The following is an 18796-nucleotide window of genomic DNA, read 5'->3' as shown; positions in this document are numbered from 1 at the left end:
TCTAATGTACCAGTACCAACGTTGTTGTGCCAAAATGTTCATTACTCGCGTGTACCTCACCCCTTGTGTAACACTGCTTATAAAGGAGACCTTAAAGGAACATACTGATGCTGGTAGACAGCGGTAACTCGAACGAGTGAACTCCGCACAGCAAGAATATCTGTCAGACTAATATATGAGCCGCTTTGAACCCATCCCTTAAAGGCGAACTCCGGTGCATGTTCGACCATACTGAGATAATGCCGTTTTCAAATATATGAACAGTCTTGTAACAGCTAGGGTTCTTCATTTTGCTGAGAGACTCGTCAATAATTTTAAATAAGCAATAAGCGATGCGTCAAAACAGAAACCAAAACAGAGAGCTGTTCCGTACTGGGTATGCGATGACGTCACTAAATACGCTACACGCCACCACGGCTGGCCAGGGTACAACATAGGATACGTGCTTATTCTATCACGCGAAAAGCAAGCTGGCGATGTCATCCAACGCGGAAACAAGCTGTGCCAGCCCGTCTGAACTTACCAGTGACAAATTCAGCGATGACTGCAGCTACTATCTGAGCGCGGAAGCATCGCCTTTTGGTTTCTACCCACCGGCGCGTGAAGTAGCCCCGCACCGATCTCCTCGTTGCTCAATACTGTGCGTGCTTACTGTAAAACCCGATGTCAACGACGACTAACACGCTATGCAGCTAACAAAACTGAACAATTATACTCGTGTCGTCGTCGCCTCGTAGAAGAAAGCGCGCGTTGCATCCGTCTGCTTGGCGTGGCGGGGTTGGAAGAGTAGGCACGTTACGTCACCTACACACGGTGGCGCGAGTTTACAGGAGTGATTCCGGAATTGGCTACCAATTTTAAAATATATAAAACTAAATGGATTACGGTTGTATAATTTGGCACATATAATCAGGGCACCGAAGAGAACATATGTAAAGTTTAATTGAAATAGATGAATATCGAAAAATCGCCGGAGTTCCCCATTAATACGTACGGCCGCCACCGATGCTACTGCGCGCACGTGACGAAAAGTTTTCAGCCGTAAAAATGGCCGACAACTAATCGTTCGTCCATCACAATGTAGCAAGCGAGTTTTATGCATTAAGACCATGGTTGAAGTTCTTCATCGCTTCTCATGCGAATAGCCAGGCTAACATATCCAGCATTTTATTAAAGCACTTGAACTTGAAATGGTATAGCGCATTACGGAGAAGAAGAAACGGCCTAGCAGACCGACACAAGAGGACAGAGCGCTAACTTCCAACTGAGCTTTATTGTCAAAATGCATCAAATATGTAGACTTGCGCAAGCATACAAAAAACACCCTAACGCAACGCCAAGATTAGACACCATCGCACCGTCACACACCACAGATTCACAGACGGTTTCCCCGATTAAGAAAGGCCACTTCATGTTCAGATAAAGCCAAGCAATTCTCTCTCTCTCTCTTTCATTTATATGACAGTATACAATAGAAAAAAAAATGTTGCAGGCCAGCGGTATGCGGCAGTTGCGTGGCGTGAAAATTCACGGTACGTAATTAAGAATTATAACTTACACGCGTTAAAAGAAACGTGAAAGGCTGGTACGCTTGTAATCCACGAAGGAAGAAGCGCGTCAATAAGCAATCAATACACACGATCGACTGTCACACTCAAGAGCACGTCGTCGTAGCGTAATCGATATACTTCCAACGCACGCCCATTCGAAAATGACACCGCGGTACCAACACACTAACGATGTGGTGAAGACAGAGACGAGAGCACGTACAAGACAAGAAAAAGATATATAAAGGTCCAATTTGGTCGCGTGCGGCTAATTTGCTGAGAGCAGTAATCATAAGCCGCCGCCACGGAGAGCGGTACACCCGTGGCCTCAAAGAACGCCCGTACTCTATCTCACCGATCAATCCCACCCTTTCTATTTTGTCCCGGCGACCACTTGAAGTGGCGAAAAGAGCGACAAGCTTTTGGCAGAGTTCGCCCGAGGCGCTAATTACCGCACAACCCCCTAGGGCTTTCGCGGATCACCAGTCTATCCGCTTTGTGGCTGTCGTGTTTGTGTTGCTTGTTGTTTGCTGCTCGCTCGGATGCCGGAGAACTCGCTGGAAGTGGTGGGTACCAAAGAGCGTGACGCGTATGCTTTTGTACTCGATCGAAAATATATAAGAGGGCGAAGAGAAAGTTGCGGCTGTACAGGCGAATGGCATAGATGGATGGGGGGTGGCAGTACACTACGACGGTGCGGTTCGCCAAAGGCGAACTTTCACCTGCAATTATCTGTTGCATTATTAAGTATGAATAATGAGGCTTTATATGTAGTGATACCAAGGAAATTTCATTTCCTTTAGTTGCCACGTGGCAAAGCGTACGTAAATGTTTAAAAGCTAGATGATTATACTGAAGACGAATTTCGTTATACATAAAGACTTCGACCAATTACAATGCTTTTAATGCATGACTTACGTAGGGTGTTAGCTAGTGCATATCTCAGCTAATTGTAAGCGAGCACCCACACAATATTAGGCGTTGTTGTACTACACGTACTAGCAACATTGTGCGCTTTATAAACGCTTAGCACCACACAGCACAGAAAATGCATTCATGTTTAAAATTAGCTTGAAGCGTACCGAAGACGCGGACAAAAAGAAGTGGACAGGAAAATGCTTACCTCGTCTGCACCAACTAGCCCAACTCGGCATCTTGTGGAGAAAAGGCATGTTTAAGAAAATGATGAATAATCTTCGCTTTGGTGACAATTACTTACAGACATTAGCGCAAAGAGCTTCAAGAACTTCTAACAACAAAATGAGGTGAGCTCCTAATAATGGTAGCCTAAATAAACCTGAGATAATGTTCTGTTTTTCTTTTGATGGCAAGCCATGATTACACTGATTTTGTCAATTTTGCGTGTTAGCGCTTTACAGCTGTATACGTGCACTTTCTGTTTTTTTTTTAATGCGAAGCATTTCTTAGCGAACTTCTGCAACTTTGAGCGTATCTATCTATCTATCTATCTATCTATCTATCTATCTATCTATCTATCTATCTATCTATCTATCTATCTATCTATCTATCTATCTATCTATCTATCTATCTATCTATCTATCTATCTATCTATCTATCTATCTATCTATCTATCTATCTATCTATCTATCTATCTATCTATCTATCTATCTATCTATCTATCTATCTATCTATCTATCTATCTATCTATCTATCTATCTATCTATCTATCTATCTATCTATCTATCTATCTATCTATCTATCTATCTATCTATCTATCTAGCCGCCTACGACTCTGTGCTCTCCTGGTCGCTTGGTTAATCTAATGTACACCAAAATTGGTATGGTGTAACATGACTGTATGACGAACATAGATGACAAGTCCTAACATGAAAATCATGACACGCATGTCATGTACAGCATGATTTACGTGCCACGCTCATGGTGCGCTGGCGGCCGTTTCGCTAGCATTATATACCCCAAAATTGGTATCTTGCGCCGTGAATGTGTGACGAACATAAATAATACGAGTTAACATGAAAAGCATGACACGCATGTCATGTACAGCATGACTTACGTGCCACGCTCATGGTGCGCTGGCGGCCGTTTCGCTAGCTTGATCTACCCCGAAATTGGTATTGCGTGACGTGACTGTGTGACGAACACAAATAACCCACGAGTTAACATGAAAATCATGACACGCATGTCATGTACAGCATGACTTACGTGCCACGCTCATGGGTCGCTGGCGGTCGCTTCGCTAGCTTGATATACACCAAAATTCGTATCTTGCGACGTGACTGTGTGACGGACATAAATAATACGAGTTAACATGAAAATCATGACACGCATTTTCCTCAGTGACATACAAGACGATGTATGCAGCTCTTTGCTGGGTGGTTCGCATTACATCGATTCCCACAATGCGTGGGATCTGCCGGCTTTTTAAATCACGTGATATTCAAACAAACGGTAAGAACTGAACAAGCTAAGACAGTACATCTTGTATACACGATGATACCAGACTGCTTGTCTTACCGTTAATCCGGGTAATCATGTTAGGTGCATGGACGTTAGGTGCTGCTTAACTATGCACAATCAGCCACTCCGCGTATACTGCAATGTTTTCCTTTTTTTCTTTATTGAAACAAACAAAAGGAAAGTTGCGGCACTTTTGAATCATGGTGGCTGCTTTTTCTCTGTAATTAGCAGTAATAAACAACAATCAAAAGTTGAAAGAAACGTTAGACTTTCACAGAACGTGTCCGCTACTTCATTAACAGCATACAAAGAAAAAATTCACTACTTGCTTATAGCTGGAGTTACAAATGCCAGTTTTAAAACCAGTTTTTGGATAAATATTAAAACGCAACTCCACCAACTCTTCATGAAGACTTTAAAAATTAAGTGGACAATCAGAGCGAGCAATAATGCCCCACTTCAACATTTCATCTCTCAAACGTCTCTGATTTTTTGGGGAAATGCCTGAAATTAAGTTAAAGACCAAAAGAGAACGGAAGGAGAGAAACTAGCATCGGCTTTCGCGAAGTTGCCACATTCACGCATAAAGTTTCGGAAGTGCCCGCACTGGATTCATCGTTACACTGGTTATACGGGAGCCCGACGCCTGAAAGAAACGAGCCGGGTTTTTGTAATCGCCATGCGCGGGCTGCAAAGTTTGTCGCCTTTAATTTTTTTCCGTTTCGCTCCTTATCTCTTTTTTTCCGTGCTATCTTTATTTTTCGGGGATGGTACTCCAAATAACGCTTTATCGATTGATGGGACCCAGAAAAATATGGTTGCCGGGCCTTCGTGCACACACGGCGCGGCTTTCATTAAAGCCGCCGCGGGCAAAACAACGCTCTCGAACCATATTCGAACTTTGAATGCGGGGCGCGTTTGCTATCTCGCCGAACGATCTCCATTTTCCGGAGCGAAATTGAGCAAGGAGAGAGAGAGAGAAAGAAAGAGACAGAGGGCAGCAAAGAAGGAGTAAGCTTACAAACGTTGCACCACGAAAGACAGAGAGAGAGAGAGAGAGGGATAGAAAGAGAGCAGCGTGCATGCCACGCAAACACAGTGCACATATGCCCAAGTGCTCGACGAAAGCATAGGGCTGATGGGATCTAATATACATGCGCATAAAATGTGAATACAACAGCGGCGGTAGCCGGAGTCATTAAGCCGGAAATACCGCAGGCTCTCGAATAGGGGCGCCAAAAAAATCTAACCCGAGATTTATGCATTCGTATTTCCTGATGCCCAGCGAAACAACTTTCCTTTTTTTTTCTATGCGGTATTGTGTGTTGTGGTTTCGCTCGTTCGGCTGTTGCTCGATCCCTTTCCCCTCTTTCTTTCTTTCCTTTTTTTTTTTAAACGGAACGGCGTTGCTGATAACGCGTGGAGACGGGCCGGAGAACGAAAACGAAAAGGCGGAGTAACAATAGAAAAAAAAATGAGTTGACCAATGCCAAAGACAGAAGCGAAGAGCCAGAAGTGAACACAAAGGCGACAAAGGCGAAAGAAAAGGCCGCGAATGGATAGCACCGAGTTGCGAAACAATGACACGTATGTAACACTGATGATGCATTTTTGAATAATGGCGCCGAACGAAGCGTAGCAGAAGGGAAGAGCATTTCATTTCTGCATCGTAGTTAGGCTTTGGTTTGTTTCGTTTGAAAAGTAATAAGAAAAAAAAGGGGGAGATGAAGGAGAACGATGATGACGATGCACGATGTGGCGTCAAAGAGAAGAACAGGGGTGTTCGAAAGGCAGAACGGCGCCGAAAAAAACTGAAATCCACTTCACAGAAAGAGTCATCTGCATATTTCGCGAATGAAAATTTGCATCCGGCCGAGAACGAAGGCGCCTTCTTCTCGCAACCGAAAAGCCAGAAAGACATACAGGTTGGAAAAGCTGTAGCGAAGCTGATACTGTGAGAGGAAAGAAAAAAGACGTGTACGAGAAAACGAATAATAATCGCTAGATGGAAAGACACTAACGTTGGAGAGCGCGCGAAACGAGCTTACATCTATACGTAAGGAAGAAGATATGCAATGGCGATATTTTTTCTTTCATTCGTTATTTGATGATCACTACAACTTCGACAACCAGATGGAGGCTGATGTGCCTTTCTTCGCGTTCGGGATCGGCAGCCGCGCCGCGTCCCGGCCCTCCCCATCGAAACGGGACGAATCCGAAAAGCAAAATCAATTTGGTAACGAGTGCAGCGCTAGATGCCATAAGGCTTAGCGCCGAGGACTCAACAGCGCCACTCGTCGAGGACTCGTGCGAGGAGGAACAGAGGGAGAGAAGGAGAATAAGGGAGGATGCTTCAGCAGAGAGAGAAGGAAAGAGAGACAATGAAAAGACAGCAGCAGCGGTACTCGGCCGCCGGCTGCACCGCCAATTTCCCCTGAGACTGACCGAGCCCCGGCCGCTCCTACGGAGCTGTCGGTGTTAGCGCCGCGCGGCCGGAATTTGCATGAGGACCAACGAAATAACAGAGCGGCAAGCAAAACGCGGCTCGCGCTCGAGTTCGCGACGTTGCTCGTGCCATCTGTTGCTGCTGGCGCGGGGGCGATAAGAGCTCGGATTGGGCGCAGCGCCCGATAATGAATGACGAAGGCGCGCACCGTTCCGCTGGGAATGCCACATATATACTACAGGCGCGCGCAAACGAGTAAACAAAGATCTGCTTCGGCGGCGATCCGTGGTGACGCGATGAAGTAGCGCCCGCTAATGGTGCGCGAGAACACCGTAGTGCGTGACGCCTGGGGAAGTCACGCGTGTGCGCTGATGACAGCGGTATAAGGCAGCCCGCAGTTTCAATATCACTGCATGAATGGTGGTGCGCAGGTCGAGAAATTTCGACGTGGCGGTAAGGCCTGCACAGTGCAACGCGCACTTTGGGGAACGCTCGTAAGGGAGGGTCGATGGATATCGTATGCAGGAGGTTTATGGCGCATAGTTTCGATATTTGCGCATGAATGCCGGCTGCACGGGAGAGATTCGGCGCAACTTTATGTTTACAAACACTACGCTTTCCCTGGTCTCCTCTTCAAATCGCTTTTTCCGTTGCGTTTTTACGACGTTGCGCTCCTTAAATTTCTCATAAATAGCGCTTTCAGTTTAATGAGAGCATTTTCCTTTGGATATTTGTCACCAATGAGGGTTATCGGCTATTGCGGAATTTTGCAGTTTTTCAATAAACACTGGCCCGACTAAAAAGTATTGGGTTGTAACCTTGCGGTTTTGTATCTTTAACAACTAAACGAACAACGTTACGGTATACGCATACACATGAATATGGTTGGTGCATTCGATATTTCGACCTTATTAACTGACGTCGCGATATACAAAAAAAAATATCCGGCAGATCCCACGCACTGTGGGAATCGATGTAATGCGAAGCAGCCAGCAAAGAGCTGCAAACACCGCCTTGTTTGTCTTTGAGGCAAATGAAGTCATTCATGTCACGACATCTAGTCCGCTATATATCGTATGTTTGTCATACATGCATGCGGATATTTACAATATGGTATATACCATCCCATTGAAACGCATATTCTGGTACTTATAATGCATAACCTGCCATCTACATCCGTTACGCACCGATTTCATGCCATACCAGTTTTGGTATATATCCAGTTAACAAAACAGCCGGAAGTTAACCAAGACAGTGTCATGTAAATCATGCCGTACATGACATGCATGTCGTGATTTTCATGTATGCCACCTGTCGTTTATGTCCTTCATACACTCACGTCACGCAATACCAGTTTTGGTGTATGTCAGGCTAGTGAACCGGCCGCGAGCGCACCATGAGTATGGCATGTATATCATGCCCCACATGACATTCATATCATTATTTTCATGTTACCACCTGTCATTTATATTCGTCATACAGTCACGTCACGCAGTACCAATTTTGGTGTATATCAAGCAAGCGAAATGGCCGCGAGGGCACCATGAGCATGGCATGCAAATCATGTCGTACATGACTTGCATGTCATGATTTTGAAGTTTCCACCTCTCATTTACGTTCATAATACAGTCGCGTCGCGTAATACCAATTTTGATGCATATCACGCGAGCGAAACGGCAGCGATCGGACAAGGAGCGTGGCATGTAAATCATGTCGAACATGACTTGAGTGCAATGATTTTGACGTTACCACCTCTGATTTACCTTTATCATACAGTCTCGTCACGCAATACCAATTTTGGTGCATATCAAGCCAGTGATACGGCTCCGAGAGCACCATGAGCGCGGCATGTAAATCATGTCGTACAGGACATGCATGTCATGATTTTCACGTTACCATGTGTCAGTTATGTTCACCACACAGAAATGTCTTATCATACCTGTTTTGGTATGTATCCATTCATTTAAACGGCCACGAGCGCCCCGAGACCATGTAATGTAAATCATGCTGTACATGATATGCGTGTCATGATTTGCACATTAGGACCTGTCACTTGTGTTCTTCATACACTATTGTCATACCATGCCAGTTTTCGTATATATCAAGTAAACGAAACGGCCGCAAGAGCCCCAAGACAGTGGCACGTAAATCATGCCGTTCATGACATCCATGTCATGATTTTCATGTTATGACCTGTCATATATGTTTGTAATACGGTCGTGTTATGTCATACTAATTGTGGGGCGGACAGACAGACAGACAGACAGACAGACAGATAGATAGATAGATAGATAGATAGATAGATAGATAGATAGATAGATAGATAGATAGATAGATAGATAGATAGATAGATAGATAGATAGATAGATAGATAGATAGATAGATAGATAGATAGATACGCTCAAAGTCGCAGAAGTAGGCCAAGAAATGCTTCGCATTTAAAAAATGAGAAAACATTTGTTGAACAGTCCAAGGTGTATAGAAATACATGTCAGATTATGACACGAAAGTTCGTGGTTTCAAGCAAAAACTTCAAGTCGACTGCTTTATATCTTCGCGCATTTTCCGGGTTTCTCAAACTTTCCCTGCCGATAAGAGCGAAACTGTTTTAGGGGCGAAGCTCCTTAAGGCGGCACCCGTTCGTCCCTCGTCGTGCTCGTAGTAGTGAGTAACAAGTCTTACCCTTTGACCTCCAAGGTGGTGCCGGTGGGAGATTTCTCCTGCGCGTTGTTGAACAATAAAAAATTCGCAGCGTGCGCGTTAACTAAAAGCCGAATTCTTCTGTCTCTGTAGAAGTGTAAGTGTTAGCTAAAAGCCGACTTCTTCTGTCTCTCATTCCCATTAGCAGCCATTGTTTACCTCCAAGGTAGTGCCTGGTGAGATTTCTCCTGTGCGTGATTAAACAATAAAAATTTTGTTCAAAACGCCGTTGATTGATGAAATAAACCAACGAAAGACTCATAATGGTGTAATAGTAGCGCAAAAAAGACGAGGACAAGAAAGTGAACACCACAAGCGCTTACTCACAACTGAAAGCTTTATTGCTTGAACAGAAAATATATCTAAACTTGACGCTCGACTAATTCCCGCGCATGCGCATCGTGGGCAAGGCAGAAGGCAAAAACCAGAACAAAAACACATCGCCTTCAATCCTCCGCCCCCCAACAGGCTACCCCCTCTCCTTGAGTAGCATCACTTCCCTCTCCGATATGGCTAAAGACGGATGACTAACGCACGTAGATGCCCTCGTGCTAATATGCGCGGGAATTAGTCGAGCGTCAAGTTTAGATATATTTTCTGTTCAAGCAATAAAGCTTTCAGTTGTGAGTAAGCGCTTGTGGTGTTCACTTTCTTGTCCTCGACTTTTTTGCGCTACTATTACACCATTATGAATCAGTACCAACTAGCTCGCCTTTCCGTTTTGCTTCAACGAAAGACGCCAGATGTTTTGTAAAAACAAAACGAAAGAACGCCAGATGTTTCTAAAGCAAAACGAAAAAGACGCCAGCTGCTTAACGAAAGACGCAAGGTGTTTTCTAAAGCAATGGTTTTCTAAACAATGAAAATTCACAGCGTACATGTAAAATTAAAGTGAGCTGCAAGTCGTCATAACTCATCGAACCTTTAGTATAAACGCGCCCGATCTCACGTCGGTGATGATGTACTGGGCAGAATTCACGGAAGATTCACGGTTTACCGATGAACCTCCGCAGCTTCGCCCACTCATCATCATTCACTCCGTGGATATGCTGTGATTTTTTTTTCGGAACAGAGGAACCGCGCTTTTACTAACAGTGTTGATTCTGTTTTTGCTTTAATGTTCCCTTATATTTCTCAACGTAGACTTCCTCAACGGTCCACGCCTGTCACTTTCTCTCTCACTGTATCTTTTTTTCATTTATTTATCTTCTTATCTCAGATCAGGAAATCAAAGCGCACACGCATCTGTTTAGTCTCATTATCTTTGCACTGCTCTCATTACCAATGATTGAAGTGCCGTACCACCGTATTCTGATGTTCTTTTTACAGGGCCTAACTTGCAATACGTTATGACGACCTTAACCCATAGTTAGAATACTTATTAGTTTTAACCTTATTCTAATTATGAACGAAGTAGCTCGCAAGGACGTCTCGTTAAACCATCAAATTCTCCTTCCTCTGAAAACACTTTCGAAAAGCTTAAAAATCTGACTACGCTTCCCGTATTTTATTGTTCTGCGTTATTTTTCTGGTATTTTAGATCTCATTCGTGAAGGCAAGGGTTCTAGCGTTTCTAAAGAAGTTTTAATATACTAACCTACTTAAACATGTACGTGCAGCGTTATCCAAATTATTTGCTACAAACAACCAAGTCGCTAAGTTTATGAATCCTGAATTATAGGAAGCAAAGTATTTTTTTACGGATATTTTGAATTCGAATTTGAATATATTTCGAATTTCACCTTGTGTTCATTGCTACTCACTTATTGCTTTTGTTTCCCTCTGTAGCTGAAGAACTCGAATAGGGAGCATCTTAATGTGAGATTGAACTTTGTACTGTTTCACGTCCTGCCCGACTCGCGTGACCTCGATGAGATCTGAAGCAGGTTGTCGAGCATAATAGACTTTTTTTTCTAATACAGCGTTTGCCGAGAGCTCACTGAATCTGAGAAGTACTGTTTTCGCGAAGCGCTGTACTGATTGGCGAAATTTCAGGCATGTAAAAAACGAGCATAAAACAAGCAGGAGCCCTCCCGCTATCGGGAAAATGGGTGCAAGCGAAGCTTCGCGGTGTACGTGCCAAACCTTCTTTCTTTCTTTCTTTCTTTCTTTCTTTCTTTCTTTCTTTCTTTCTTTCTTTCTTTCTTTCTTTCTTTCTTTCTTTCTTTCTTTCTTTCTTTCTTTCTTTCTTTCTTTCTTTCGTTCGTTCGTTCGTTCGTTCGTTCGCTCGCTCGCAAAGTGCAATGCTCCCTCCTAGATTTTTTTTTTTTTTACCTGCCACGGTAGTCTAGTGGTTAAGGTGCTCGACTGCTGACCCGCAGGTCGCGGGATCGAATCCTGGCCGCGGCGGCCGCATTTTCGATGGAGGCGGAAATGCTTGAGGCCCGCGTACATAGATTTAGGTGCACGTTAAAGAACAACAGGTGGTCAAAATTTCCGAAGCCCTCCGCTACGGCGTCTCTCGTAATCATATCGTGGTTTGGGAGCGTTAAGCCCCATCAATTATTATTAACTTTTTTCTTTGTCCATGCCGGGAATTGGACCTTCACTCGCGTGCTTTACAGCGCAACACTTCTGTAGCTACAGGCTACAACGACGGTCATGAGTGAAGCAATGAAATACAACAATGAAAGGTAACGATGAAATGTGGCGACGTGTATTGCACACCAAAACGGCTGTTCGCCAACAAACCCACAACTTAGAGAAAGGACATCAGTTATTGGAAAACGGCGCCTGCAAATACGCATGTTACCGGCGTACCATCGAGGGCCTCGTTGTGTACACTCGAATTTCTGTACACTCTTGAGCGCCGGCATTGTCATGAATTATGCCAACACCGCCGCCACCACCACCGAAATCCATGACCTGTAGAAGCTTTGCATAAAAAAATCACCGACGGTTACGATACGCGCCAATGCGAAATGTGAGCTCAGCAGTACGCGTGTTTTTACTTCGCGATATATTGAGGAAATGTATGCGAGGGAGGCATGTATTTATATATATGCTGCGGCCTCCCTGACGGTGTCGTCAGGGAGGCCACAGCAGCGTATGTGGGCAGCGGGCGTGCTGGTGGAGCGACCGGCACTGTCGGTGTTGTCATGGCCGCCAACTCCTGCTTCACAAGATTCCGCAAGTCGAACGGTGCGGGTGGAGTTGAGACGGCAGTGGACCGCTGCTGTTCCAGGTCTCGAAGTTCTTCACGGATGATGGCGCGGATAAGAGCTTTAAAATCAGACGGAGGCATAAGGCGAGGATCGCTGTCTTGTTGAAGGCGGAGGGACTGCAATTGTTCAAGGCGTTGGCATGTGGAAATGATGTTTTCAACCGTAGTTGGATTGTTAACAGCCAAGGCGTTGAATATATATATATATATATATATATATATATATATATATATATATATATATATATATATATATATATATATATATATATATATATATATATATATATATATATATATATATATACACACACAACGAATGAGAATAAAAACTAAAGAAATGAAAATTACCAAAAATAAAAGGACTATATAAAAAATAATACAAGTTCTAAAAAAATTAACAGTATATATACATATATATACTGTTAATTTTAATATATATATACTGTTAATTTTTTTAGAACTTGTATTATTTTTATATATTTCTTTTATTTTTGGTAATTTTCATTTCTTTAGTTTTTATTGTCATTTGTTGTTATTACTATATTTTTTCATTTCCTTCTTATTTTCTCCTTCGCCGCCGGGAGCTGCCGTTACATACAGCGCCTTATTTTTATTCGTTATTTTTTTCCTTCTGTTTTGCTGTTTATTTTTTATTTATTTATTTATTTGATTTTCTGTTTCGTCGGCAAAGGTCTCAGATCAGTCCAGCAGGCCTCGGCAAAATAAGAGCGTCGCGTGTCTCGAGGCGCGCGAGACAGGCGTCTACGAGGGTTGCGAGCCAAAAGGTGACCAACTTGAGCCAAGGACAGCAAAAGTAGCCAACAGTAGGCACGCGTGTTTGGAAACAACTTCGACGTTTTCGTTTAAATGACTAAACGCAAAAGCTTTTCGGCGGAAATGAAAATAAGTAGAGCACGAACCATTTAAAATCAAAATCTCTGGGATTAAAGCAAAGTTGTTGACTTTTGCAATCATTTCGTGCAGGATGACGAAGTTTCCTGCGCTACTGCAAAAATGACACTCTCTTCCTGCGTATTGCACGACTTTTACAGCGAAAGCTGTTATGAGATCATTTCAGCGGCCGTTTTTGGCGCCGTAGTTGTCCGCCGCCGCCGCCGGTGTCCGTAACCACTATCGCTCGAAAAAAAAAAGACAAAATGAGAAAAAAAATTCCAGGATGGAACGAGGTTCGAACCTGGGCCCTCTGTGTGGGAGCCCAGTATTCAACCTCTGAGCCATGCCCGTTTTTTTTTTCTTTCATGGTATTTATTATAATGCGTATTTGAAATTATCACAAACGCTATAACGTAGTGATGCATTCACTTAGCGACAATAATCGCACAAGCACTGCACAAGCATTCAAAAGCTTACATGCATATATACTGTGCAAGTCCAGAGAAGCAGGAAAAGTTCTTCAAAGCTTGTTACACGTGGAGGCTGGTAAGGATGAACACCTCATCAAGATGGGGTGCCAGTCCGGTCTTATGTTATTATTATTATGTCTTATTATGTTACAAGACACCACAAACATGTAGGCACACATCTACCGTCGACCACTGGATAACCAACATTATGATTTAAAATTCCTTCACTGTAAGCAGGGGTTCTACCCTAGCCAACCATGAAGGAACACACTCTTTTATTTTTTCTACCTCAAGAAACCGGGCCATACTTTCTTGAAAATACTGTCTTGCTGGTCTTCTATCCGGGTCACAGTAAAATCCAGCCATTCGTGAGCGCCATATACTGTGCAAGCCAGTCATCATGATTAGGTCATAAGGTAGTCCGTCCTCATTGTCTATTGCTAAATACCGAATTCCATGAGGGTCTAACGGAAATTCTTTTTTTATTATCCTCTGCAACACGTCCCAAAAGTACACAGCCTCCCAACAGTGCAGAAAGACGCGGTCAATTGTTTCACGTTGGTTACATATTAAGCAATCGGAGCCCCATGGCCGGTGCTTGAAAGTGCTTTGCAAAATGGTTCTATACAGGCTTCATGTCGGGAAAGGAACCACATTAACATATGCAATATAGCGTGGTAGAAGAGTAAAATAAGCACCAAGCGTCGCACAACGCGAATTCTGTAACCAGGCATCACACAATGCGAATTGCGCCTCGAGTAGGTTGTTCAATGCTTCCAACCCATTAAAAAGGGCTCTGCCATAATTCTTCATCGTCATCAGGCACAGCATCAACAAAGTGCGCACAATGCCTTACATGCGTTTAGCAGGTACCACGGCTCTCCGTAGAATGACGAAAAATGGCATAGTGCCTGCTTCCCTACTTCTCAAAAATTACAATGATTTATAACATAGTGGGTTCCTCGCAAGTGCACTTGTATTGGTTGCCAAGGAAGCCTATAAGCGCATGATCTATTTCCTCGGGGTCTCAGTAAAGTTCTTCACCCCCCTCTCTCCCACGTCAACGTATGTTATACAGCATGGCGGGAGAGGGAAATAGCGACCGGGCGTCACCCGATGCAAATTGCATAATTGGTGGACCATTTAAAGCTTCCAACCCATTACAAAGGGCTGAGCCATAATTCTTCATCGTCATCAGTCGTCGTTTCAACAAAGTGCACATAATGCCTTACAGACGTGTAGCTGGTGCCTCGCTGCTCCGCAGAATGACAATTAATGGCTTAGTAGGCGCTTCCCAACTACACAGAAATTGCGATTTATGGCGTAGTGGGTACCTTTCTAGTGTACTTGTATTAGTAGCCCCAAGAGAGCTTACAACGGGCTCTAGAAACGCTGCTCTTCCAGCTTTCGCTGAGACTGTGCTGCGGTTTCAACGTAGGCCTGGCGTTTTTTTTGTAAAAGAAGTAGACAACGATGATAAAAATAAAGTATACGCCATTGAGTGTGCTCAATAACGCAGTTGTTGGTATGGAAGCATAAGCTGTAGTCACTTTCCCAATAATGTCTTGCACGAAGTCCGAGCAGTTCATATTTCAGACTCGCAGTCCGTACCTAATACTGCAAATTGACAAGCAGTTCAATGGATATCTAATTTCTGATGTCAATGAATGCAGAGCGCCCTAGACGCGGAACGCTTTCAATTATCCTGTCCCCTTCATATTCTGCGGTTTGAAGTCGGGCTCAGCAATAGGGACCTGCAAAATTAAGCACCGTTTTACTTGGCAGCACAGTTTAAGTGCAACAGTTTTACTTCAGTCCAGCCGTGTATCTGCAGGCCTTTCCTTCTGTTTTTTGTGCGCGAGGCCTGCTTGGCTGACAGGTTAAAAACGTGTAGTTTTTTAAGTATTTATTTGATCACCTCCACCATTTCCGTTTACCCCTGTTCCGGAAATTGAGCCATTAATTTAACTAATGTTTATTCTCTGCGTAATGCAAGCGCTCAGTTCAATTTCGGGAGCTAGAACAACGCTTTGGCCGCCATATTTTGACACCATATAATCGAGCGCAGCGGCTGCGACGTCACCAGACATTGATGATTTGACTCAAATCGACAGAAAAAAACAACTATCCAAGAAGTATCTAAGCAGACAAGAAGTTTCTTCTGCCGCCACCGGCCTCAAAAAGTAGCTAAATTGGCGCAAAGTAGCCAAACCCGGCAAACCCTGGCATCTGCGGCGAGGGCCAACAAGGGACAACGCCCAACGCAGGAACGGGCGCTTTTAATACAAATACCTAGCTTCAGGTACGACAGGTTGAGTATAATTTAAACAAGAAAAACACAAAGATAGGGGCCATAGGGCAAACATATATGGTAGGTAAACAGAACCTCGAACACTAAGCGTAATGATAACGATATCATATGCAAGGGACCATCGCCATTTCGATCATTACTGGGGAAGATTGTCCTTCGGGCTGTGTTTGTACCGACGTGAAATCATTAGCTTTTCATGTGCTTGCTTCTCCTTTCGTTATCCTTTCAATGTGCACCGCTGCACGCTATCTCCAGATTGATCTTCTATTCGACAAATTGACTTCTCCGCAACCAGTATATTATAGAGAGGCCTTGCAAAAGAGCCCGTGTAAACAGATCGAATAGAGACATGCTGAACGAAGCGACGACATTTCTATGAATAGAAAATAATAAAATCCGCTGTAAACAAACAAGTAAGAGCGCTTTATTTCGATTTTGTAAGTGGACAAACGAGAAGAGTCCTCACGTGCAGCGTCAAATAACAGTATACCCCGGTGAAAAAGGAGAAGCACGAGTATCTCAGGACTTATCTCACGATGATTGTCTAAGTGCAATGCGAGAGCCGGCGTTCGCATGAGGCCTCACTCGTAACTGCGTAGCGACAGCGCTGTGCTGCAGCACGGAAAGCTGCCACATTCGGTATCGCTCAATCACTTTATGACATTATTTATTTTTTTTTATTTGAACCAGCGATCGTTCCATAAGTTAACGTCCTCATTGATGAGTAGAAGTTGTTACTGTGTTTTAAGTCTAACTAAATCGAAAAATAACTTAACGAAGCAGACGAGAATATGCGAGCCCCATACGAGATTTCCTTCGAGATACCTGTCTGGGCCTTCTATATCAAACCTGCGTTCTTCCCTACTCCTGTACCGCCCAAAACATATAATTAAGGAGTTCCGCACACTGTTGATGAAAGTAAACATTTTACCCAACTATTCTAGGTTGGCTCTACTGCAATCGTAATATGGGTCGATGTCGTGCTCGAAGAACTAAGGCCATACTTTCTTTTTTATTTAATACGAGCGAAACAAAAGTACTTACCCTTTGTCTGAAACAGAGTGTGGTAAAATTTAAAGGTCAGCACAAAATTTAGCCCTCTGAAGGCTCTGTTTGTTTAAATTTCGAGCATTAGAAGGTCGCGCAGACGAGATATTCATTATATGGCACACATTCCCAAAACATCTCTAATGACCAGGTAAACAGAGGGTCTTGTTATACATGCAAGTGCTTTTCCGCCTTATCTACTTCGCGAGCTCTCTGCACGACAGTGTCTTTCGATCGCTGTAGACACAATATTTAGGTTATCGCCTATTTATACTTTAGTTCGCCCTTAATTATGAACGCTAGCATCGGTAGTATCAAATCCGCAATGGAATTGATGACAGCGTACGGGCTCGCGATCTTCAAGTTAGTATGACCCACGTTCAAGCATGCCTTGGTTACACCCATCACTGCAGGTTGAGGTTTACTGGACACTTGCCTTGCTAGTTATAACGTTGCGGTCTGTGCCTCCACTGACAGGATAATGACCCACTTGCTGTGCTTCCTTTCTGCACATACTTGTCCGTAACTGCTTTACTAAGTTCATACTCTTTCTTCCTCCAGCATGCTCTAATGTATTTCTAAGCTCTGTTTACTCCCACGAAAGATACACACTGCTGTGGTCAGATAACAAAAAAAGTTTGAATGATTACAGTTGTCCAGTTCAGAGCGAGACGTATGTTTTGGTTGAAAAAGTTCATATAACACTGACCGATGATGATAAGCCTGGCGACTGTTGTGCTCCGGAAGACCTTTCCGGTGAGCCTGTGCTTCGCTTGACAGTAGTACTTGCGGTGACTGTCGGAAGCTGGATCCACCTTGCGGACGTGCAGCTCTCCGGATGGAAACACTGTGAAGCGACCACCTACACAAAGAGAGGGGCACAATCAATCAATCAATCAATCAATCAATCAATCAATCAATCAATCAATCAATCAATCAATCAATCAATCAATCAATCAATCAATCAATCAATCAATCAATCAATCAATCAATCAATGGAAAACTGAACGCCAGTTCCCCCGCATGTACGTTAATTTCGCATGATTATACGAGAATCGCCTAACAAAGCACGTGCGTTTCATATGATATTATATGATCTTGTGTGGGTCATACGGGTCATTATTTTGTAGGACAGGTATTCATCTACGAGCGCTTTGCAGAGGTGTCGTGGCCATGGCATACTAGCATATGTACGTATAACAAGGAACAGTTTCGGCCTCTGTCACACGCGGCGAGTATTAAATGTCTTTGCCTACTACGTACAACTCAGAGATGGCGCTCGCGTCGGCTGAGGAAGTTTTGACGCAGGTCCGGGCAGTGCTTGTGCCTTAGTACTTCTGTGTTTGGTCGGACTCGGGGTTCAGTCGGGCCAGTGAGAGACCCGGTTAGGGCAAATGCAACACCGCAAGATTGTCGACTGCAACAGCTGCCGCCTTTACCACATTCTACACCGGTTAAATCTAGTGACTCCGGAAAAGCAGGAGCAGGCTGGCCGCGGCACATTATTAATATACTCCATCGAATATTGTACGTTAGAAGCACCTCTCGATCTCTGGCAAAGTGGCACCAGTCACCAACCGCGCTTACCTACGCCCCATGTTTTCACGTTTTCCGCCTTAGCAACACGTGTAGACTCAGGTTAGCGCAGCTACAAGGCCTTTAGCATTTCGGTTACGTTGACGCGTGCTTAATGCTCAGATTAGAGATGACTTAACCTAAGTTCGAGTGCAGCTGTCCATATGTACTGCGCCCTGCTGCATAACGAGAGAAATCGCG

General features: G+C 43.9%; 1 protein-coding gene across 1 annotated transcript in view; it reads right to left on the bottom strand.

Annotated features, from left to right (window-relative positions):
* Positions 1 to 18796, bottom strand: part of LOC119381695 (Down syndrome cell adhesion molecule homolog) — a 282436-nt gene that overhangs the window by 84886 nt on the left and 178754 nt on the right. Inside the window, 1 exon segment of the mRNA XM_037649466.2 lies at positions 17730 to 17882. Coding sequence (XP_037505394.1) covers positions 17730 to 17882 — 153 coding nt within the window.

The sequence above is a fragment of the Rhipicephalus sanguineus genome, chromosome 2 (assembly GCF_013339695.2).
Source record: "Rhipicephalus sanguineus isolate Rsan-2018 chromosome 2, BIME_Rsan_1.4, whole genome shotgun sequence".
Lineage (NCBI taxonomy): Eukaryota > Metazoa > Arthropoda > Arachnida > Ixodida > Ixodidae > Rhipicephalus > Rhipicephalus sanguineus.
The sequence above is the reverse complement of the archived record's forward strand: the minus strand, read 5'-3'. Positions and strand labels throughout refer to the sequence as shown.